Source organism: Otolemur garnettii, unplaced genomic scaffold (genome assembly GCF_000181295.1).
Source record: "Otolemur garnettii isolate 467f Iridium unplaced genomic scaffold, OtoGar3 scaffold00148, whole genome shotgun sequence".
NCBI lineage: Eukaryota > Metazoa > Chordata > Mammalia > Primates > Galagidae > Otolemur > Otolemur garnettii.
In genome coordinates this window covers 2918296-2941945 of record NW_003852543.1, presented here as the reverse complement: position 1 = coordinate 2941945, position 23650 = coordinate 2918296, and the positions used below count along the sequence as shown (strand labels likewise).

The following is a 23650-nucleotide window of genomic DNA, read 5'->3' as shown; positions in this document are numbered from 1 at the left end:
GTCACACCTCATAGCAACCTCAAACTCAGGCTCAAGCCATCCATCTTCTTGCCTCAGCTTCCCCAGCAGCTGGGAGGCACTTGCCACAACACTTAGCTAGTTTTTGTATTTTAGTAGAAATCGGCCCTTGCTCTTGTTCAGGCTGGTCTCCAACTCCTGGTGATCCACCCGTCTCAGCCTCCCAGAAAGGTAGGGTTACATGTGTGAGCACCGTGCCTCACCTTGAATGGATATATATTAGCCCCTCAGAAAACTCCCCAACTGCTGCCATGATTGCCCACCATAGCTAAGGAGAAACTTTCAGATTTCTCCAGAAATCTCCAGCTCTCTGCAGTCAACTTCTGCCAATCCCAGGGATCCCTTCAATAAGTAGCTCTGCCCCCAGCAAAGGAGAGGGGGGAGAAGCTCAGCTTTTGAGCTCAGTCCTGATTAGGAACCACAAGGCCAAAGATAAGCCAGCTGCTTCCAAAGGCCAGGGTGTGTGAGAAAGCTTTTGAGGTGCCTTCCTGTACTCCCCCGTCCCAGACTGGCCACCTTCCAAACTATCTGAAATGTTGTGGTTGGGCAGGGCTAGGCGCTAAATCCTGAGTAATGACTATGCCTTTTTCCCATATACTGATAAAGTTGCTATTTTGAATGGGAAGGCAAGATGTTACATTGAACCTGGTTCATATTTCATCCTGGTAGTTCTGGCCTGGTGAGAACACTCTGATTCTTAATTCTAGCACTCCTGACTTTCCCTGGGCATGTTCTTGTCTATCCAACTCAACTAACAAAAAGGTGGGAACATAATCAATTATAGGATAGATAAATAGCTGTTGGTATATTCTTGCCTACAATGAATTACTCTACAGCAATGAGAATAAAAAACCCACATGTACACCCAGCCACACGGGTGACTCTCACAAACATAAGGTTGAGAGAAACAAGCCAGATGTAAAAGAATACTCACTGTATGATTCCTTCAGATGAAGTTTAAAGGCAGAAAAACTGAACTAGGGGATAGAATCACAAGCTGGGTGGTGGTGGGGGTATACTGTGACAGGACAGGACAAGAGGGGATTTCTGGGAGCTGTTGTCATGATTCTTAGACCAGACGCTGTTTACACTGTGGTATTAACTTTATGAAAATTCAGCAAGCTGTCCATAACCTGCACACGTCTCCGGCTGTATGCTGCATTTTGATAAAAATTTAAAATCTGAGTGCAGTATCTAGAGGCTGGTGGTTCTCAACTAGAGATCTGCCAGTGGACAGGGGCAGTAATTCACCCCATCTAGGTTTTTCTATCAAGAGCTGATCCACTAACCACATCCCATCTACATTTCACTATCGTCCTTTGCAGCAATTTTATGGAAATTATTTTCGAATGCTTTGCTGACTTCTCTTAAGAGAGAAGCCTTCAGGTTGGGGTGGGGAAGGTAGAAGGCACTTTTGGGAGAGGAGCTCACACGGAATCATCTGAAGGACGCTTACAGAAGTAGGTTACCAGTATCCCAGGGAGGGAGGAGCCCAAGATTCTACAAGGCCAGGCTACTGTTTAGACACCAGCCCTGTGGAAGATGTTCCCCTACTGTGGGGCACCTGAGGAGGGTGCCAGAGAGCCTGAAGGGCTGTGTTTAGGTAAGTGGTTGTAGGCAGCAGTGCGTGGCTTCCCAGGGCAGGGGATGGGCACACAGAGACCAGCAGACAAGGCTTTGAGGACCTAACACCATATACCACCTAGAAATCTGAGGGGTGCAATTTCTGAAACTTTTTTTTTTTTTTTTTTTTGGGCTGGGGTCTAGGTTTGAACCTGCCACCTCTGGTATATGGGGCCGGCATCCTATCCTTTGAGCCATAGGCGCTGCCCCTGGAAACTTTTTCATATTTTTGAAACAATATCCATGGTTAGAAACACACTTGACATTATTAGTTAGGATCCTGGTGCAAGGGCCCACACATGCAACTCTGAAAAAATGTTTTATAAAATAAGACAGTCTCTTCTTACTCCCTGTCATTCTGATCCATTCCATTAAAAAGAAAATCTACCCCCAGCCTCAGGGCACTTGCCCCTGTGTGGATGCCTCAGTGGAAGTATACTTAGGGGGAGTCAGTGGTCCAAGAGGCCGGATTCATGGCTCTAAATTGGTGCTAGGATTGGGGGGACACATTCTCTGGTGTTGATATCTGATGACTGGTGGTGATGGATGGTGGGCCAGTTACACACATTCTCTGTGCCCTGCTTCTCCATCTGTGAAATGGGTCTAATGACCCCATGTGACAGGGTTGTTGTGAGAGTTCAATAGGATTGTTCACAGAGTGCTCAGGCACTAGGACTGAGTGTCACAGTCCTGCCCAGACTCAGGGGGTCTTTGTTGCTTCAGAAAGGAAGGAAAGGTTAGACTTCATTCAAAAGTTAGTGTACTGAAGAAAGAAGGAGGGCTTGGGCAGCCTTTTGCCCAGAGCCTCTGCCTCAGGAAGTGGGACTCACCACAGCAGAGATGTTTTCATGGTAGTATTTGTAGGTGAAGCCATCTTGCATGTAGATGGTGGCCAGGGCTTCCAGGACTGAGGCGCTGAGGTAAAACAGGGCAGCGATGCAGTGGTAGGTGGTGTCCTGCAGGTCACACAGGGTGTCAGTGAGGTGGGGAGAGAGAGGTGCCCTGGCCCAGATGTGGGGATGCGAGCAGCTGAGGGCCACAGCAACCAACCCCTGCATGGCTACGCCCCTTCCTTGCCTCCTGCCACTCCCTTGGAATCTTACCCCTCCCTCCCCCCATAGATCTTCTTACCCAGCACAGCCCAGCAGCAAGAGATGTCACAGGCAGAAGCTGGTTATGTCCCTGGGAAGTGTCACATGTGGCCTCACTGACTAGGGCTGGATGGGAGAGGCCCAGGCCATTTCCACTCTTGTTTGTTTTGTTTTGTTTTGTTTTGTTGATTTTTGTTTTTATAGGCTCCTTGTATATTTAGAAGCAAAAAAGTACTAAAGCAAGGTTTTGTATAGTTGAGATTTGGAAGTGACTTCAAAAGTCTCAGTGGGAGGCCCTGTGAGAGTGAGAGGCCCAGCCAAAGGGTCCCCAGCTCTCTATCAGAGGCAGTGGCCAGGTGTCCCACATGTAAGTTTTATCCTTTTCACATGGCAGAATTTATACAGACAGCAGAGGCTGAGAAGCCTGGCAGTAATTGTGGTCTGACCACCAGGAGTGGCAACCTTGGTCAGCCGCCAGGACATTGCTGCCCCGGGACTGAAACAGCCTCCTGGATAATGGAATGGGCCAACAGGCACCCAGCAGGTGCAGGTGGTGTGGGGAGGGGTGGGCAGCTGATTATCCCTGGAAAAGACAGTCCGGCAGGAGCACACAGAGCTGGCCCAGTGAGACCCTGTAGTGGACGTCTCAGCCTCTGCCTCTACCTCTCCAAGCCAGCTTCTACCTGGGAACATGGCAACTTCACCCAGCCTCCCAGGGCAAGGGTCATGCTGGCCTACCCTCCACAGATACCCTGGGCTGGGTATCACCCACTCACCAGGGTGATCCAGGAAGTCTCCCCACCATGGGCGCCAATTATGTACAAGATGAGCAGGGTGGTGGTAGCCACAAAGCAGAACACAGACACGAACATCACCCAGCCCTGGATCAGGGGAATGGGCACGTGGGAGGAGGCGATCAGGATCCACACCAGGCCCCCGAAGACCTGCAGGGGAGGAGACAAAGGTGAGTGTCGGGCCAGAGGAGAGCCCAAGCCTGGAAGGGCCCAGACCCAGCGGCCACACTGGGCTGTCAGGTACAGAAGAGAGGCATCTTCACCATCAAAAAAGACCCTTTATCCCCACCAAGGCCCTAGGCTGGATCTCCAATCTCATCCTCTCTGATCCCCTTGATGTCATATGTATTTTAAATACAGTTTTAATTTTTTAATTTAACAAACACTTATATGCCAAGGCACTATCCTAAGCATTTTACTAATATTAAGTCAGTTAATTCTCAGAACAACCCTATAAACAAAGTACTGCCCATTTGTCAGTTGAGGAAACTGTGGCACATGGAAGTTAACTAGCTCATTTCAAGAAAGGATTTAATGTCACCCAGTATTGGAAAGACTTCTGAGATTCTACCTTTCCTACCTGCTTTGATATTGAAATATTTATTTTATGCAGTGGCAGCAAACAGCAGGGTCTTTTGGTCTTAACTTGCCTGAACAAATTACCCACACTGTGTTATTCGCATTAGTATTTTCTTTCTTTTCTTTCATTCTTTCTTCTCTCTCTCTCTCTCTCTCTACATACACACACACACACATACACAGGTAAAAAATTGAGGGGGCAGTGCCTGTGGCTCAAAGGAGTAGGGCACTGGCCCCATATACCGGAAGTGGTGGGTTCAAACTCGGCCCTGGCCAAAAACTGCAAAAAAAAAAAAAAAAAAAATTGAGATTTGAGTCCTTATATCCTTCAGACCAAGAAGTGCTCTATCAGAGTTGGGGATGGGGTAGAGAGAGCCCAGGTCAGCCCTGTCTCCTCAGGCAGCCATGGACAGGTGGGAAGGAAGTTCACTCCTCCTGTCAATATCTGGAAACATCCCGTTGATGTCTGTCCCAGAGCCAGTGAGCCCCGTGTTTCAAAGATAAGCACAAGGACAGATGCAGGGCCAGAAATACCCCTCAGCGGCACAGTCATGTTCCTCGCTGTGGACACACATACACGACCCCTGGCTGAGACTTTCTGGACTTCTCTTCCCCTCTCCTCTTCACTCCAGTGGGAAATCGGCTCAGTCTCCTCCACCTGTTCCCATTCAGATGTGGGCTGGGCTTGGAGTGTGCTGGGCACGTGTGGAGGTGGCTTTGCAGCAGCCAAAGGCCTCTGAGGTACTACAGAGCTTGGCACCATCTTCTGAGCAGGGGCTGAGGACAGGGCTGCCCTTGCATGAACTCACGTGACAACTTGACCCTAGTTCCTTGGGCCTGCTGCCACCCACTTTCTAAGTAAAAAGTACCACTGGCTCCACAGGTGTTCTCTTGACTGAGGAGCAGCAGGAGGGAATCACATTTGGTAGAAAAATCAGTTCACGAAGAAATCTGGATTTATCAAAACCAAGTCATGGCAAGTGAACAGGAGATGGGCATCTCTGGCCAGATCACTTCTTCTGCTGATTAATGGATCCCAGGTTGCCTGAGGCGTGTGACAGAGCTGTGGGACACACTGTACACCTTATCAGAACTGGAGCAAAACTGATTACCTAAAAATCCTTAGAACACCATAGAATAAGAGTGTAGATTTCATGCACAGTTGCATTTAAGATCAAAGAAATTGCTTGGCCTTTTCCACAATGGGCACTTAGAAAGTGACACGAGCGCATCCATGGCAAAGCAGGACTTGGGTGTGTGGCATGGAGAAACAGAAGGATAGATTGGTTATGTCCGCCTAGCAGGAGGAAGGAGGGACACTCTACTCCTCAGCGTCTTTTGTCTTGTCCCCTCCTGCCAATCTGAGGAGGACCAATATGAGAGGGTCCCTCATTCATTTGCTCCCAGGGAGTTCTCCGCTTCTCTGTAGCACACAGCACCAACACAGGTGTCTTTGGTTAGAGATAAAATGCTGCTTTCTCTGGGCAGATGGTGGTGGGAGTGAGGTCTGCCTTGCACACAGCTGCCTCCCTGTGTGGGACACAGGGAGAACCAATACAGATGTGCATCAGTGCCTGAGTTAGCTAACTGGCCTCGCTCTCCTGGTAGCTGAGTGAGCCAAACCCCAAAGGAACACTTTGGACTGTATGTCGTGGGGAAAGAACTCTGTTATGGAATCCCAGTGGGACCTGGTGGGCCAGGGGTGCTTATAAGAAACCAATAGACATGGCATTGAGGACCACTGAATGCCACAGAAAGGAAATGATTCCCTCCTTCACTCTCTTCAGTTCTACAGCAAGAAGCGCTCAGGGTGGAGCCAGGTGTCTGTAGTTCCATTAGAACACAGGCAGGCGGCTTGGCAGCTGTGGCTCAACTGGCTAAGGCACCAGGCCTTAGGTGCCTAAGGTGGCAGGTTCAAATCCAGCCCAGGCCCGCCAAACAACAATGATGGCTGCAACCAAAAAAAAAAAAGTAGCCAGGCGTTGTGGCAGGCACCTGTGGTCCCAGCTACTCGGGAGGCTGAGGCAGGAGACTCGCTTGAGCCCAGGAGTTGGAGGTTGCTGTGAGCTGTGAGGCCACCGCACTCTACCCAGGGGGACAGCTTGAGGCTCTGTCTCAAAAAAAAAAAAAAGGCAGGCAGATGCAAGCTGGACAGTGACATTGTTTATGTTTATGTAGTGATGTCATTATTTCAGGAAATAAATTAACTGTAAAATACATAGGAGGTAAATGAATGCACAGATGGCACCTGGAAACGGCAAAATCTGAGAACGTGGCCCTTGGTTGCTGGTCTGCAGAGTCAGCTCACTGAGCCTTTTTCAGCTCCATTCTTCCCTCGTGGCTTGAAATGGGACTATGATCAGGGGTCGAGGGCAGGAACGTCAGGGTGAAGCTGTTGTTCTGAGGCCTGTGATAGAATCTCGTGTGCTACCTGCTGGACGCAGCTACTGCCTGGGCTCTGAGTTCCTGGCAGCCGTGCAGAGGGCCTCAAGGTTAAGCGAGACTCTGACCTATTTTGGGTGTGTGCTTTCCTGTGTTCCAGCTCCCTGGAAAATGTGTTCTTTCTCCCTCTGCCTCTCACACACATGCGTTCATGCAGATTCCTGCAGTCTGTGGTAGGAAGCCCCGTCCGCAGGTGTCCCACCCTGCCTCTGGGGGCATCACCTTGCAAATGGGTCCTTTAAAAAACAGGCTGACTTTTTTTCTTTCATGGTTTCTCTACAGCAGTAGGTTTCACTGTGAGATGGCAGGGAGGAATTCTCTCCTTTTCTTTTTTTAAACAGCTTGAATGAGAGCTAATTCATAGACTGTACAATTCACTTGTTGAAAGTGACAATTCAGTAGTTTTTAGTATAGTCACAGATATGTGGGACCATCACCAAGTCAATTTTAGAACATTTTCATCGCCTCAAAAGGAAGTCCCATCAGCTATGGCTCCTCTGTCCCTCCCCAGGCCACTAATCTTTCTGTCTATAGATTTCCCTATTCTGAACTTTCACGCTAAGGGGACCATGTAAGGTCCAGGCTTTGTGATTAATTTCTTTCCTTTAGCGTAATAACTTCAAGGTGAGACATTCTTTCTCAAGGACTCTTACAAAATATCTCTATTATCACAGCCCTCAAAGTGGCCCACTCTGCCCCCCACCATTTGGGGGCTCTGGAGAGTGTGTCTCTTCTCTCTTGAGCCTCCAGCCCAGAAAGAGCTGAGAAAACCTCAGCTCCCAGGGACATTCTTACAGGAAGGAGGCCACTGGTCCTCATCCAGCTCCGAAATATATTCTCGGTTCCAAGTCACGTGAGAGTAACATTCTGTGAGCACAGGGGGTTTGCTCCCCAGAGGGGGCGGTGGGCCTCCCCCTCATAGCCCTGCCCAGGAGGTTCCCAGGGAGGAATGTGAGGTGGCAGCTCCTGCAGGAAGGAGGGGGATGTGGGGGGGTGTGGGGGGTGGGGGGAGGGCACTGGGTAGGTGCAGAGCCACCCTGAGAGGACCAGGAAGAGTAGGAGAAAAAGGCAAGTCTGAGCAAGAAGCGATTTTATCCCCAGCCAGATGCCTGTGAAGCAGAAACAGCTTCCTGTTCCGGCTTTGCCACGGAGTCAAGCACATCCCTTTGAGCACACCCCTTTGCTCCAGTCTTCTCTGTAGAAGACCTGTGGGCTGCTGTGAGAACTCTAACACAGGACACGGTGGCGGCTGTGACAGCAGCGATGGGTGGAGGCTCCCTCCTCTCAGCATGTGCAGATTCCTCTAGGGAGTCCTCAGAGGACCGAATTGGCTGCAGCAAGGGACTCGGCCTCTGGGGCCTGGTTCCCTACCTGTAAATTTGCAGCTGTCTCCCCAGGTTGTGGGCAGGTGTGAACTCTCTGAAACTGTGAATGTGAGTGTGAAGTGTCTGGCATTGCACCCAGCACTACCTAACACCTGGGGATAGGATCTTTCTCAAGCAGGAGGCCAATAGCCCAGTGAAAACAGATGAACAAGTAGTCTGCTCCACTGCAGGCTGACAAGCATCCCCCAGGGACAAAGCAACCCGGATCCTGCATGGCATCCGTCAAGTCTCGAAGGAAGCCATGGACTTAGTGGGTAACTAGGCCAAAGGGTCAGGGAGTGGCTCCCCAGGGGGAGGAAAGGGCCTATGCCAAGCTCAGAGGATGCTGAAGCTACCACTAGGACTTCAGAAGGCCAAGGAACTAGGCATGAGGTAGGGGCAAGGAGTGGCAGGAGATGGGACTCGCGGGAGGGTGAGTCTCCATGCCCTGCCCTGTGGAGAGCTGGAGAGCCGAGATTCAGTGTGAATCACAGGCACCAGAACCAGTTCCCACCCCACTCCACCTACTAAGCGTACAGAGAGCAAACAGAGAGCAGCCCAGCACCCGGCACCCAGTGAGATAAGGCACCCCTGGGCAGCCAGCAATCACTCCAGCCTGGCCTCAGCACCCCACTGGCCAAATATTTGTCAAGAGCAAGGGGGTAGGTGAGGGTTCAAGCCCTTCCCTTCATCAAGAAAACTCAAGGTGGTTTCCAGCCTCCAGGCAGCAAATGCTCTGAGGCAATTACTCTGAAAATGTTATTCTTGTCTGTGCCTCTCTGCAACAGACCAGGCTCCCCACCATCCCCACCTGTACCCTGGCCACTGTCCATCACAACAGAGATGGTGCACCTGGCAGGGTGGTGTCAGACATAGGTCTCTAGGTTGGCTGACCTGAGAGCCACATAGGCCGAACTCTCTCTTTGAGTCCCAGAGTCCGAAGTTGGAAATGGGAGTGGAACCAGAGTCAACACTATTGTCTTCAACCCTGACTGTATGTTAAGTCACCTGGGACACCTTTAAAGAAAACATCAATACCCAAGACTCACTCCAGGGTCTGACTCAATTGGGGAGAGCTAGAGTTACAGGACAAGCAATGGACATCCCAGGCTTTTTGCCAAAGGCCTTGTAATGTATTTTCATAACATAAGACTGTACATGATCTCTGGGTAACACATGCATGTCAAGCAGACGAGGAAATGGCTCCTGTCTCCAATGCCTGGCTTCTCCGCAATGCTAGCTGGGCCCTGGTCTCCCGCTCCTGCCTGGCCTCTTAGTATGCAGTGTCACTTTAAAGTTTCCTTTCCTTTCCTCGTCTCTCCCCAAGCTCACCTGGTCCTTGAGTGTCTCCTAAATGCCAAGATGTAGCATCATTTTGTGAATGAGCAATCTGAGGCCCCTGCCCCTCTGGTGATCCAGGTTGGAGACCACCCTGTTTCACTCAGTCCAGTTTGGGTGCTGAGCAGAGCAGAGGTTCTATAAGAACCAGGGATACTGTATAAAACTGGACAAAATGTTTCCAAAGTGCTCACATCCATTCAAATGGTTGTTGTAGAAAAAAAATCCCACAGGAGATAATTTCCTGAGGAGCTGTTGCATGAGCACAGAGAAGGTTCTCATTTTTTCTTTCTGAATTAATCCATGGAAGACAGGCTAGGTGGGTGAAGGGTGTAAAGCCAGAGTTAACAAGTTTGAAGCTCTGTCACTTACTAGCTGGGTGACCTGCTGTCCCTGGGCAAGTCATTTAGCATCTCAATCCCTCCACTTGAATGGTAACAGTAACAGAAATCATGAAATGAGTTATATCTGCAGAGTGCTGTCCTATGGCCACCGCTCAAGGGTGTCTTCTGTCACAACCATCATAAGATGAAGCTAAGTCTCACCTGTAATCATGTGAAAATTCCAGTGGCCTACATGTCAATATGCACAATTATCCACGCCAAAACTTGTTGAGAAGCAGAATTTAAAAATAACCTCAAAAGCATCAAAAAGAGAAACACCTTGGTTTCCTGGAAACCAAAAGTTGAGAAAAATGTGTCTGCCTCTGCAGAAGGAAACACAAAGTGCATAAAGAATAAAGATTTGAGAAAGCCTTCCTTCAAACAATGAGCCTTGGTCATAAAAGGGGGGAAAAGAATTCTCTGGCACATTCTTGAGATTCATCTGGAGTTTCCATTGCATGTGGCTGAAAGAACAACTCTTCATCCACAGTCCCCAGTGTTTCTGCTCCAGGACTTGGGCATCCAAGGTCAAGGCAGACGGCTTGCTCAAATTCTCTGGATGTTTTCCCAGAGTTCCATTCTGTTCGGTGAGGGTACCCACCAGCAGGAATTCTTCCAATGACACACCAAGACATGAGCCATAGAGGTCTTCCCCCTCGGACTTTTCCACCTACACATGTGGTGGCGTGGCCTCTGGAGCCCAGTGTCAGAATTCCCAAGAGCTCTGAGTGTGTGCTTGCAGCACCCTGGAAGGTGTACGTGCCCAGGAGCTTATGCCTTAAATTCTTGAGAAGTAAAAGAAACTGGCCACAGAACATAGGCTGTTCCCCAAACGCTGAGACATCCTGCCATGTAGGTCAAGTGGCAAAATTCACCTCCCCAGGAAGGAAAAGAAAAGCTGTCCTCACCAGATGAGGGGCATGTGCTGGGAGGGGTGCGGGAGCTATAAGCCCTTTGGTGTTCTCAAGGCCATAAAGAACACCAATTCCCTCGTGTTGCTGGCAATATAGCAATAACAGTCAAGGGTTATTTCATGCCAGGAGGACATTCTGCGTAGGTGATCTGACCAGTGTAATAACTGTGCCCAGGAAAGGGCTGAATGACTAAAATAGTAATCATCCTGAGTTAGATAGAGGGTGGGGGGATTTTCTTGTGTGCAATTGTGTATTTGTGTGTGCATGTGCCTATATGCATGTGTATGTATGCACCGATGTGTATATGTGTGCCTCTGTGTGTGCGTATGTGTGGGCTAAGGGTGAGCTACTGCAGGGAAGGGAAATAGCACTGTTGGACAACAGGCTTTGACACTAGAGTGAATTCGAGAGGATGCCCAGCACCAGGTATTGGAAGAATGAATATGCACAGAGAGGGAATGGGGAAGATGAAGACCTAAGACTCTAAATACTACAATCTTCCCCAAGGTCCTCTGGCTCTTCCTTTCAGAGAATGGGTCTGAGAAGTGAGGAAGCAGACATAATGGGGTTTCTCCAGTACTTGTAGTTGGGAGCCCAGCCCCAGCAGGACAGTAGGCTTCCTTTACTGGCTCGCTGGCTCATTCATTCATTCATTCATGTCCCACTCAGGGCTGGACAGATCTTATTCAAAGACACACCCCAAAGCACAGAGCCACCCCGGCCTCTCCTCCCTCCTACCACCCTACTGCCAGACCCCACTGGAGCAGTTCTGGGTCCACTAAGGGAAGATTCAGGCCCTGGAGATAGTATCAACAAGGGTGACCAGCAAAAAATTGTCACACAGGACAGGGACAGTGTGCAGTAATTTGCATAGGATCCTCATCTGACCCCATGGAGAGAAGTCAGGGGAAGGGGTCAGAAGTATCTGTATGGAGAGTCTCCCCCTCTGCCAGCTGAAAAGGTAGTTTATTGGGAGTCTGAACTTTGGGGCTACTCCCTGGGCACATCACAGGAGTGGTGTGGGACCTGGCATCTGACTCAGTTTACCCATGCCAGTTGTGATCCCATCCTGAGTCTTTCTTTAGCAGGCTTCTGATTCCCAGGTGGACCTATTAGGCCATCAATCCTCCCCAGGTAGGCTTATACAGGGTCCCTTGATCTAATCTGAAGGCAAAACCAGGACTCGGGGCCTTTATCCTCTGTGAAGAGAGAATAAAGATTTGAGATTCAAAGAGATGAGAGCTGAGTTCAGGACCTTAATGATAGTCACAAGGTGATCTGTAGTGGGAAGAGCCCCCCGCTTGGGGTTTCTCTCCCATCGCACCTGCCCCCAGCATGATGATGTGACTGCTGACTTAATACACACCCCTTCACTAGATAGAGGACAGCCCCTAGTTCCTCAATTAATAAAAGCGCCTCTCAGGTCCACGGATCTAGGGGCTTTCTGACAGGTATGTCCTCATTTGAATGGAAAGTTTCACCGACCACACCTGTACCCACTGGCTTTACTCAGCAAGATAAACAGAAACCAGGAGGTTCCGAGAAAAATACCAGGTAAGCCACCCATAAAAGACATAATATGTGGAAATGCTAGACCAGGTAGGAGTGGCTTAAATGCAAGAAAGACAAAAAGTATTGACAGGAGTCACCAAGTGGGTTAGTGATGTGAGTGAACAAACAAAACAGGTGTATGCCTGCAATAGGTGGAAGAAGCCACCCGTCCAGGGCCCGGTGGATCTCTTAGGGAATCCCCAGGGTCTCTCGGGACTCAGTGGTCATTGTCAGTTTCAGCCTCTGTCTGTCATTGAGGTCAAGGATTCATCTTGTGGCTCATAAATGTCATCCAGGTGGGAGAAGTGACACTAGGTCCTTCTCTACCAATGCTTTCTGAGAACAAATGTTTCAGAGTACCTGGTCTGTGCCAGGGACATGGGCAGACTTGGGCTGTAGGCATGAGACAAACAAGAAGCAAGGGTCTGCAAGATGTGTGCTCACTGCCAGAAGGGGTGCTATCAGGGTGGCCTTCCAGGTGGAGGTGATGAGTAAACCCCAGCCCAGGGGGACATCTCCAAGAAAGCAGCATTCCCATGCACCTCACTACAAATGAAATGAAAAAGGTCTGTGGCTGGTCTTAGAAAGAGTCCTAAGACTCATAAGCTGGGTGGTTCCCTCTCTACCAGGCCCCTTAAATCCAGCTGCGCCCAACCTACCGCACAATTGTCAGACAGGATAGACTGGGGAAGGTGAGGGAACACTTTTGTGCCAGAGGCTGCCTCCTCCTGAACCAATGCTCTTCCAGACAGTAGATATACCGACGACATAGATGACAAATCAGTTTTGAAAGGTTAAATCCAGGCTCAATGGTAATTGGTGTCTATGCCTGCAGGCAGATGCAACAATTTCTGTCACATTAAGAATCCCAAACCCTTGGCTCAGCGCCTGTGGCTCAAGCGGCTAAGGCGCTAGCCACATACACCTAAGGTGGCGGGTTCGAATCCCCAGCCCGGGCCCGCCAAACAACAATGACGGCTGCAACCAAAAAATGGCCAGGCGTTGTGGAGGGCGCCTGTAGTCCTAGCTACTTGGGAGGCTGAGGCAGGAGACTCGCTTGAGCCCAGGAGTTGGAGGTTGCTGTGAGCGTGATGCCATGGCACTCTACCCAGGGGGACAGCTTGAGGCTCCGTCTCAAAAAAAAAAAAAAAAGAATCCCAAACCCTTTCCCCACCTGTCCTGGCACTAGCCTGGCTGGGTGAGAACCACCCTGCTCCCAGGGTAGAAGGCAGGGCAGGGCTGCCACCACACCCTCTGGCCAGGGGCAGCTCCTAGCAGAGGACACATTGACTTCTGCCCCACAGGGAGAGAAGAGCTGTTGGGAAGGCCCCAAGATGGTAGTGTTTATGTAGGACTCAGTGGTGGCAGGGACAAGCCAGCTGTGCCCTCAACAGCCTACCCAATCTCAAATGTCACTCACTTACTGTGTAGCAACCCCTGTCCTGAGGATGGTACAGAGGGCACCTAAGGAGAAAGTGGTGATGGATTGGTCTTAGAACTCCCTCCTATGTTTGCCCTTCATTGGCACAGACAAGCCAGTTGATCTCAGAACCAGTTAATTAATAAAAACTGCATTTAATAGCTATTGAGTAGTACCTGTGTGCATAGTATTGTTTTAAGAACTTTTTGTGTATTGCACTTAATTAATCCTCACAGCAATCCTTGAGGTCGGCACATTCCCATTTTACTGAGACACCATTGCCTGCCCACATTCCCTCAGCTGCTGGGTGTCAGCTCTGACAAGCCAGCTTGACTCCAGAGCCCAGGTCTGGGTTTATATGGGGTAGCAGTTACCCATGGTGTCCCACCAGCAGTTTATCATGAATTACCTCCTGCACCCCCGTGCCTAGTGTGGGCTTTGGAAATGGCCATGAGAATATTAACATGGGGAAGAGGGGAGGATGGCCCATTAGTCTTCATGCTGAGATGGGAGCCCGTGGTTCTGGACTAGAAGACAGCTGCAAAGGAGGTGACTAGGAGGGGACTTCTCCCTCCCCTGCCTCCACAGGGCCAGAGTCTGAATAGGCTCTGTTCCTTCAGAGGAAAAGAATGGCAGTGTTTGTGATCACGACCCATACACAAGCCAAAGATCAAACGGACGTGGAAGGATGTCACTCCCTCTTCCATGTACACAGGCCTGCAGTTCCTGCCCCCCTCTGCCCCACTGTGACCCTGCCCTCTCACTAGCAGGCTGGGGGATGACATCTCCTGTCCTTCCCCATTTGCCCTGCCCTTAGAGTGCCCACCCCTTTGGAAGTTGGATCTAGGACTTCACTCCTCTTCCCAGGCCCCCTTCCCCTCCCTGCATTCTCACAGGAATCTGGGGCTCTGGCCTGGAACTTCAGGCAGCTGAGACTGGCTGGGGAGCCCTGGGCCTTCCTCTTTCCACTGATGGACATGGATGTGTTATGGCTGCTCACAGTGATACAGGAATTTTGCTCTTCAATAGGTCTTTGGTCTCGGGGATTCGAAGAATGAACCCACGGACCACAGATCAGTGGTAAAATAGGAGCTTTATTAGAAGTTAGAAAGGAAAACAAAAGAAGTAAAAAGCACCAGAGCTTCTGGAAGGGGGAAAGAACTAAACTAACTGGGGAGTCTCTAAGTGGGCTCTTTTATCTAGGGGCATTAGGTCTTGAGAATTACATTTGGCCAGGACTTGGCAGATGGAAGCACGTTTTCAATGTTAATGAGTGTTATTGACAAAGGATACAGTCCCTCCAGCTCAGGGCAAAAGGTCAGGGTGTTCCCTTGAACTTGATCAAGCCTAGGAAAACTGGGGTCCCCTGTCCAGGCTTGAATGGGGGGGGGGAATCCTGTATCAACAAGGCTTTCCTTTAAATTTCTGACATATTTTTCTCAGGCCCCAGGGCCTTGGGGCATTAAAATGATTCCATACTGGGGTTGTTTTGACTCAGCCAGGTAGAACATTAGCTACGAAAGAGGCGGAGTGGCAGACAGTCTAGGGTGAAGTGTGGCAGAGAAGCGGCGGAATGCGGGTACATTCATTACCCTAGGAAATAGTTAGGCTGCTGGTGCCCAGCCAGGAGCCAAATGGAAGCCAAACCTTCCCACCAGAGTGTAGAAGGCAATTTGGACCCCCCAGGATTAGAGGCCAGCAGGGACCTGCTCCATGTTCCATGCTCCTGGGAACAATCTGAACCCCGTGAGAAGGAGTTGGCCACATGCCCCATGGTGTTCCCACTTCAAGGATGAAGGGGGCTGATATCCACTGACCTTACATCCATCAGCACCAGAAGGGAATACTTATGGGGATAGCCTATCTGTACCTGCCCCTGGTGACTATTAGTCCAAAGCACCATGTCCAGGGACTGAGACTGGACCATCCTGGAACCATATCCCTGTGCTAGAAAGCTGGGGACTCAGTGCTGAATCTGAGGAGTCAGCCCCTTGCCCTATCTAGTTCCAGACTGACTGGCTCCATCCCAGGGCCAGGCAGACCCCAGTCCCCTCCCCTCCTCTAGCCTTTTCTCTCAGGACTATGTCCTGGCCTCTGAGCAAAGGCAGCCACTCATAAGTGTGCACAGAACTGGCCTGGGCCAGTGGCACAACGTGCTCTCTCAGTGGCTGGCTGGCCTGGCCTGTGCAGGTGCAAACAGTCAGCATCTGTTCCTGGCACCCTGAGCGTGAGTTCTCCCCGGCAGTAGCATTTCGGTCTACCTCCTCACTCCTGAAAGGATACGGGCATTCCCCGATTCTTATAAAGTAGATGGGTGAGTGACTTAGGAGGAGCTTAAAGGTAATTTTTTAAAGTACTGCTCAGTTGTGATGATACATGTTTGACCCTGTGGAGCTGAGCCCCATCCCCACACTTAGCAGCTTCCAAAAGACAGCTCCAAGTCACTGCCTCCTGATCAAAGCAGCCTCTAGTGCTTGAAAAACTGGAAAAGTCACTTCTCAACTTTAACAAACTCCTGAGAGACCTCTACCTGAAACACTTCTCCCTTAGGAGAGGAGGAAAGGAGAAAACCCCAGCAGTATCAGGCAGTACTCCTCTCTAAATAGCTACAGAGAGGGGACAGGGCCAGGAGCAAATAGCAGTCACCGTGCAGTACTGGCCAAGGAGCCCCACTTTCTGGTGACTGCTGAGGAGGCTCCTGGCGGGGGCAGCAGAAAAATTTTCCCAAGGACAGCAGAGGTCCCTGGCCTGAACCCATGGGAATCTCAGAGCACCTGGCTCCTTGTCCTGGCCTCTTACTAAGACCTATTTCCACTCTTCTGACTTTTCTATGAAAATGTCAAGGGGATGGCCAGACCTGCAGATGACCACTCCAGCTCTCACTGATCAATGGAGGGTGTGCAGTGCTTATCGAATGCAGATTCTTGGCCTCTCCCTGGCCCTAGTGACTCAGAACCTGGAGGGTGTGTTTTTGACAAGAAGGTCCAGGGAGAGGGAGCTCCCCAGTGGCTCTCTGTGGCCACTTGGTTCTGTGAGGGGAAAGGAGGGACCCACACCTCGTCCAGGGCTGACAGGTGGGCAGGCTTCTGTTGTAAGCAAAAGTTCATTGAGGAGTTTGGGTGAATGCAAGAGCACAGATATCACCTGCTATCACCACAAGAAGTGCTCCTGGGGCCCTGGAGACCCAGCAACCTAGGCAAGCCACACCCTCTCTGAGCCTCAGTTTCCTCCTACCTCTGAAAATCAGGTTTCTGTGATTCCACATCTCTTGTCTCCTAGGTGTCCTCCCACTCCCTTCTCAATGTAGCCAGAACGTGGACTACTCAACACAAAAGTGCTTTATCATCCTTCAGCCCAACCCTAGCTCTGTGGGGCCAGCCCTTCCCCAGCCAGGTAAAATCCTAGGGCTGGTCCCAGGATTTGTCTGGTTATTCTTAAATAATAAGAAGTATAGTCACTTTGGGTCACAGAAGAGGCGCCCTTTTAATAATTACTATGTCCAGTTTACTATAAGAGTCAAAACTGCAAACCAATTTCAGGTGGGTCCCCCACCCCACTTCACCCCCAAATGTGACACTACTCTTTTTTGTCCCCCACCCCCATGCTCCTGAGGCACAGAGGAGAAGTCTGCTCCTGGAGAGTGGATGGCATTCCTAGCACACACTTGCCCAAGAAATTATCTCTTGGCTGAGTGTGGTGTCTCATGCTTGTAATCCTAGCACTCTGTGAGGCTACGGTGGGCAGATCCCTGGAGCTCAGGAGCTCACCAGCCTGAGCAAGAATAGGACCCTGTCTCTACTAAAAACAGAATAAAATTAGTCAGGCATTGTGATAGCCACCTGTAGTGGCTAAGACAGGAAGACTGTTTGAACCCAGGAATTTGAGGTGGCTGTGAGTTAGGCTAATACCATTGCACTTTAGCCTGGGCAGCACAGTAGACTCTGTCTCCAAAGTGCCAACCCCACCTCCTTTACAGGCTGGGAGGAGGGGGTCCTTAATCTCATCACTTGTCTTTAGACACTTCCTTCACAAGTTCTGATAAGGTGGGAAAAGTCCTGCTGGCCACGGCCACAGTTGAGACAGAAAACATTTGCTGTGACTCTCCTGTTCCTTGAATGGTGGCCGAGTGTCAAGAAGCCCCTGGCTTAGAAGAAAGGAGGAGGAGCAGGAGACAGAGACTGGATCCGAAAGGAAAACCCCTCACTGGGTGGGTACTTTTTGCAGAGGAACAGGCCAGAAGCAAAGCCCTAGGTTGAGTCGTTGCGGGAAGGGATGGCTAATATTAGACATTTCAGCCCAGGCTTCTATAGGGGTACACCTGTGACATCACTTGTGACAGCAGCACAGCTTCACAAAAAGGTGGGGGTGCATGCCTACTTGGGCCTGCCTTCCTCTTCCTGTGAGGACCCTGCTGCTTTCAGACGTCAGGAGCTCTGGGATAGGGGTGCTGGCCCAAAGTGAGGTTACCATGCCCCACCCTGAGCTGCCACCCTTACCTGCTCCAGTGAGCTGTCCCTCTCCTGCAGAGGTGCAGGGGGGTTCCACCCTGTTAGCCTAGCACATGTGTACCCCCCAGGCTATTGGGAGGTCAGGCATGAGAATCTGATCTGTGAGTCATGAACAACTTGTTGGGCTACTGATTTAAAAAATAATCACGCTTTTCACACCCACTGGACTAGGAGAAAATTATAAAGTCTGACGCTACCAAGTGAAGAGGAACAATGGGGACTTTCATAAGCTGCTGGTGGGAGCCAGGGAAGGTCCGGGTTAGCCTGAAGCTTATACAATTTGGGGACCTTCTTTACACAAGAATACAAATTGGGCAGGGTCTTGGATGGGACCTAAGTGAGAGGTCTTGAATTTAATTAAACTTCTTCAGTTTCTTAGTTAATCCACTCCTGGGGTGGGAAAATTGGACAGTAATGGGGTAACTTCTGGGAAAACGAAAGTATATATCCCTATGACCCGTCAAGTCAAATCTTCTATGCATTTCTGGAAGAAAATTCCAACATGTTAACTACAGAGGCAAATAGGAGAATGTCCTGGGAAATGCCATCCGTAATAGCTAAAGGTAACAAATTGGAAATGGCCAAAATGTCTATTAACAGAGAATGGATAAACAATGCCAGCATGTACAAATCTCAAAACATAGGGGTGCCTGGAAAGCATGTTGCAGAAGGATGTGACCAGCATGACACTGTTTTTGGAAAGTGCAAAACCGCGTAAAATAACGCCATTTGGATTTCAGAATGATGTGCGCCTGAAAAGCCTAAATTGTGCTTGAGAGTGATGGACACCACACTCAGCCTGAGGATGGAGTGGGAAAGAGAATAAAATAACAGAATGATGTCCAGGGGGCTTAAATTGCCAACTGACAAGGCCTAATTCCTTACTACTAAAAAGCAAATAAGGTAAAAGATTAAGATTGGACAAAGTTGGGCAATAATTATGTGGATGCCTATTAAAGTATTATATGGTCTTCTAAAGTAATTGCAATAGGTCTTAGGTTTTTTAAAATGGAGGTGAAATTTACAAATTATCAAACCAACCACTTTTAAATTAACGAAATCAGTGGCATTTAGTACATTCGTGGTGTTGTGCGAAGCAAATACTCTTCATCTCCCCACACGCCCAAACCTTGGAAAGCCACCAGTTGGTGTTCTGTCTCTACAGATTTGTGTATTCTGGATATTTTATGTAAATAAATTTTGTGCCTGGTTTCTTTCATATAACATAGGGTTTTCAAGGTTTATCAACTTTGTGGCATACGTCAGTACTTCATTGTTTAGTTCATTGTTGAGGGACTTTGGGGCGATTTCCACCAGTTGCGTATTGCTGCTCTGAACACGTATGTTCATGTACTTGAGTCCCTGCTTTAAATCCTTTGATTATATTCCTAGGAGCGGAATTGCTGGGTCATAGGGTAATCTTTTGAGTACCTATTACATTTTCACTAGTAACATACAAGGGTTCTAATTTCTCCATATTCTGGACAAAACTTATTTTCATTTTTTAATTATATTTGCGTTATTTTCTATTTTTTTTAAAAATGGTAACGGTCCTAATGGGTGTTAAGTGGTATCTTTTTTGGTTTTATTTTCATTTTTCTAATGACTAATGATGTTGAGCATCTTTTCATGTGCTTATTGGCCATTTGTATATCTTCACTGGAGAAAGGTCTGTTCAAGTCCTTTGTCCATTTTCTAATTGGGTTGTCTTTTTGTTACTGAGCTTTAATATTCCTTAATTAAAAAAAAAAAACCCATGGGAGACTCCTCAAAGAGCTGTAAGTAGACCTTCCATTTGATCCCAAAATCCCATTACTAGGTATCTACTCAGAAGGAAAAAAAATATCATCTTACCACAAGGACATTTTCACTAGAATGTTTATCACAGCTCAATTCACAATCAGGAAGATGTATAATCAACACATGAATGGATTAATAAACTGTGATATATGTATACCGTGGAATACTATTCAGCCATAAAAAGGTGGAGACTTTACATCTTTTATATTAACCTGAATGGAGCTGAAGAACATTCTCCTTAGTATCACAAGAAAAAGCAAATATCCCATGTACTCAATACTAATATGAAACCAGTAGATGAACAACTACCTACCCACACAAGGGAAAAACACAATTAAATTCAAGGGGGGTGGGGAAGGGGCATGGAGGACAGGGGCATTGGTAAGTTCTCACCTAAGGAGCATGGTGTAAGGGGTGTATGGCACACCTCCTGGGTGAAGGGCTCCACTACACCTTGGACTTTACCTAACAAACGCAAACAATGTAATCTAATTATTGGTACCCTCATATTAATCTGTAATTGAAATGAAATGAAATGAAATGAAATAAAATAAAATAATTTACCTATCGATTTCTCAGGAAAAAAGAAAACCCTCCTAGGATGGCCAGTGCCTCCTCCAGCCCTTTTATTCTCTACTCCCTCCATATATCAAATCTCAGCTTTGTAGTTATAATCCATGCAGAGGAAAACTTGAAGGCTTGGGTCAGCTTTCTCCTCTTCTCTCCCAGGTACCCTGTGAACCCACACCTATCTGGGGGGGCAAGGAAGAGATCCAGAGGAGACAATCTGTTTGCATCGGGCCTCTCAGGGAGTGGGGAGAGGGGATGGGGGAACAGAGCTGAGATGGAGGAGAAACAACTTCTAAGACAGCTGAGAGGGTAGTGTTCTGTGCAAGTGAGAATTATTTCTTCAGGAAGCCTCTAATACTGAAGGTCACAAAACCCCACTGAAAGAGTACGTTTTCACTAATTGGTGTTTCAGAGGTTTCCCACACCCCACCTCTCTCTGTGGGGTTGGTGGGTTAAGTGGGAGCTTCCTGTCCCCTCCCCTGCAAATCAGATCACCCTGCTTGGTTGGGCTGTTCCTACCCTCCGGGGCACTCCTCCCCCCAGCCTAAACCACTCACAGGAGGCAGAAAGAGCCTGGGTGGCTGTCCTTTTTGTGAAGCCAGGACCACCCACCTGCACCACTTGAACCCAGCTCTCTTGAGGGCAAGAGGAAGGAGGTATATGCGAATCTTCTGCAGAAGCACAAAGCCCAACTAACACACTCTCCTGGATCTTGTTACAATGCTTCCCAAACAGCTACAAAGTCAGGGTAAGTCACTCAGGGCAATTTAAGAGACACTAAGCACTTTTTTTTTGCTTCAAAACCACTCTGCCCCATCACATCTCTCTGTAAGACATCATCTCTTTGGTCATGAAACTGCCTTTGGAAATACCTCTTTGTAAAGCTGTGAAGGAACCACCCATTACTCATTCCCAGGTTGTGGACGCTCTATAATCATTTTTGGAAATGCAGCCTTGGGCAAACATGGGCTAATAGATGATAAAGAGAATCATCATGATGAAACTTTGGTGGAAAGAACAATCCAGTGAGTGCTCTAGGGTATGAGCCAGCCCCGGGAGGGGTCCTGCATCTGCCATGTAAGTGAGGCACATGCACTCAGCTGGTAACCTGGAACATGGAAGGAACCTGGAGAGACTGGAAAGTAGGCTGCCCTTGGGAAAGTCTCCTCCCCACTCTGGGCCTGGGTCCCTATCTATAAAGGTGGATCTGGGCTGAGCGGTGTATAGGGGTTTTTCTAAAAGTCATTTCTTGGGCTGCAGCCATCATCAAGTCACTGGATATACCCAGGATTGGGCTCAACCCACCTCTCACCCCAAGTTCAATGACAGACACCCCTGCTACCAGGAATCTTGGTTCTTTTTGCACCTTCCCCCAAGTCCTTCATGGATGGTAGAGCCTGCTCCCTTTTGTGTTCACACCCTCCCCCCTCCAATCAGGTGATAGGAACCTGGGGTCTAGTTTTTAAACATTCAGATTCCAGCGTTTTCTTTCTCAACCAACTCTCCATGCTTCTGCGGTGAGAGCACAGGAAAAGATACTCCTGGGACTGCACGCACCACACCCACAGGGTAAATAAAGCACACGCCTCCCAGGCCTCTGGGGAGTTGTGGCAGAGGACAGTCTGAAGCCTGGGGGCACAGTGAGCACTTTATCAAAAACCCACAGTAGGTAGCGCTTTCCCACAGCCACAGGCAGGGGCTCAAGGCACGACTGCAGGTGCAGAGGCCTCCCGACAGCTCAAGGTCAGCCAAGGGACGCACACGGCTCTCGCGTGTCCCCCCCACATCCCCCACACAGGGCAGAATTACTGCAGTGGAGCAAATTAGGGCCTCTATTTCCTTATTTTCAGATCAAATTTGTCACAAATAGGTTCACTGTTTAGAAACATTAAAAGGCCAGAAGAGACTAATCTGGTTTCGTTTCGTTCGTTTTCCAACCCCGGGTTTTCAAAACTTAGGGTTTTTTTTGTTGTTTTTTTTTTTTTTTTATAAAACGAAGTTCTCTCCCCAGAAAAGCGGGGGCACTTCTATAGGACATTGCTCTCTGACAGGTGCAGAGGGCACTGCGACTAGCTTCCTCTGCCCCGCTGGCGCGAAGCGGGTCCTGCACGCAGCTTTGGAACCAGCGCACAAAGAATGGACCCTGCCTGGCCCACTTCCATCATCCGACACAGGCCGAGAATTTGGTTTTCTATCGCAGTCCTGGAGACTGTTCCCCCCATTTTGTTGGTCTAGAAGGGGACAACTGTCCAGAAGGTAGGAGGGGGACTTTGTAGTTGCAGCCACCTCACCCTGTCCCCGCTACCCCAACCCTCCCAGGACTTGCGCGGCTTGCACATCCAGCCGCGACAGCCGTGCGGAGTCTCCGTGATAGCGCGCGCTGCTCGGCCCATCCCATCCCTCCCCCGGTCTGGGCGCGGGGCGCACGAGCCACTCACAAACTCAAAGACGAAGAGCAAGTCGGGGAAGGTGGAGAAGACCGAGAAGCCACTGGGCAGGGAGCTGCCACCCGACGCCGCTGCCGGGGCCATGGCGGCGTGCTGGCGTCGGCCTGGGGACAGGACGCACGCGGCTTGGAATCGGCGCTGACCTCTGGATTGCTCCGCGGAGCCCAGTGGCCTGGGTGCCCCCGCGCGCGGGTTAAGAGCAGGGGAGCTGGGGGCAGAAGAGGGAGGAGCCCCGGACGCAGCCCGCCCCGCCCCCAGCCCCAGGGGACCGGACCCAGAGCCGCTGGCGCCACCCTGAACCAAACTGAGGGCGCACTGAGGGCGTGTGGAGCTGCCCACAGGGGCCGACTCCTGCGTCCGACCCCTGGGTACCACCTCCTGCGGGAAGCATGGCAAAGCCACTTGGGCGAGGTTCTTCTGCTTTGCACGCTTTGCGGGTGATCGCCATCCCTTAAGAAAGATAACCATCAGTAGCTGGCCCTAGCCTTCCCTCTGTGGCACTCTCGGGTTACCTTTGCTTTAAGTCTTAGGTTGGGTCTCCCTCATTTTCTGCTGGGTGCGTTAATGAGCCCGACTTCTGCGCCCAGGCTTTTAGTCCTGACCGCCACCACAGGCTGAACTGAGCCGGGCTCTGGCCACGAAACTTTTCTCCCCACCTTCCTCCAACTATGAGCTGGGCACCACGTATGTAGGGTGGGAGGGGAGAGCGCTGTTTGGTGCGGGTCGGGGAGGGGCAGGTGCTGCGTGCGTGCCTGACAGTAGGCAGCAATGACAGCCTCATGTGGTGGCGATGCTAGGGCGGTTCTGC

The 23650-nt window shown here is 49.8% G+C and overlaps 1 protein-coding gene across 4 annotated transcripts in view; it reads right to left on the bottom strand.

The window, feature by feature from the left end:
• Positions 1-23005, bottom strand: part of MAL (mal, T cell differentiation protein) — a 24414-nt gene extending 1409 nt beyond the window's left edge. Inside the window, exons 1-3 of one of the 4 annotated variants that reach the window (XM_003799260.3) lie at positions 22834-23005; positions 3509-3676; positions 2472-2597 (exon numbers count right to left, since the gene is read on the bottom strand). In XM_003799260.3, the coding sequence (XP_003799308.1) occupies positions 2472-2597; positions 3509-3676; positions 22834-22926 (387 nt within the window). In that variant the 5' untranslated portion in view covers positions 22927-23005. The remainder of the gene's footprint in view (positions 1-2471; positions 2598-3508; positions 3677-22833) is intronic. The other 3 variants (XM_012811030.2, XM_023518819.1, XM_023518820.1) reach the window with 3 other exon arrangements.
• Between the last annotated feature and the right edge of the window lie 645 nt (positions 23006-23650).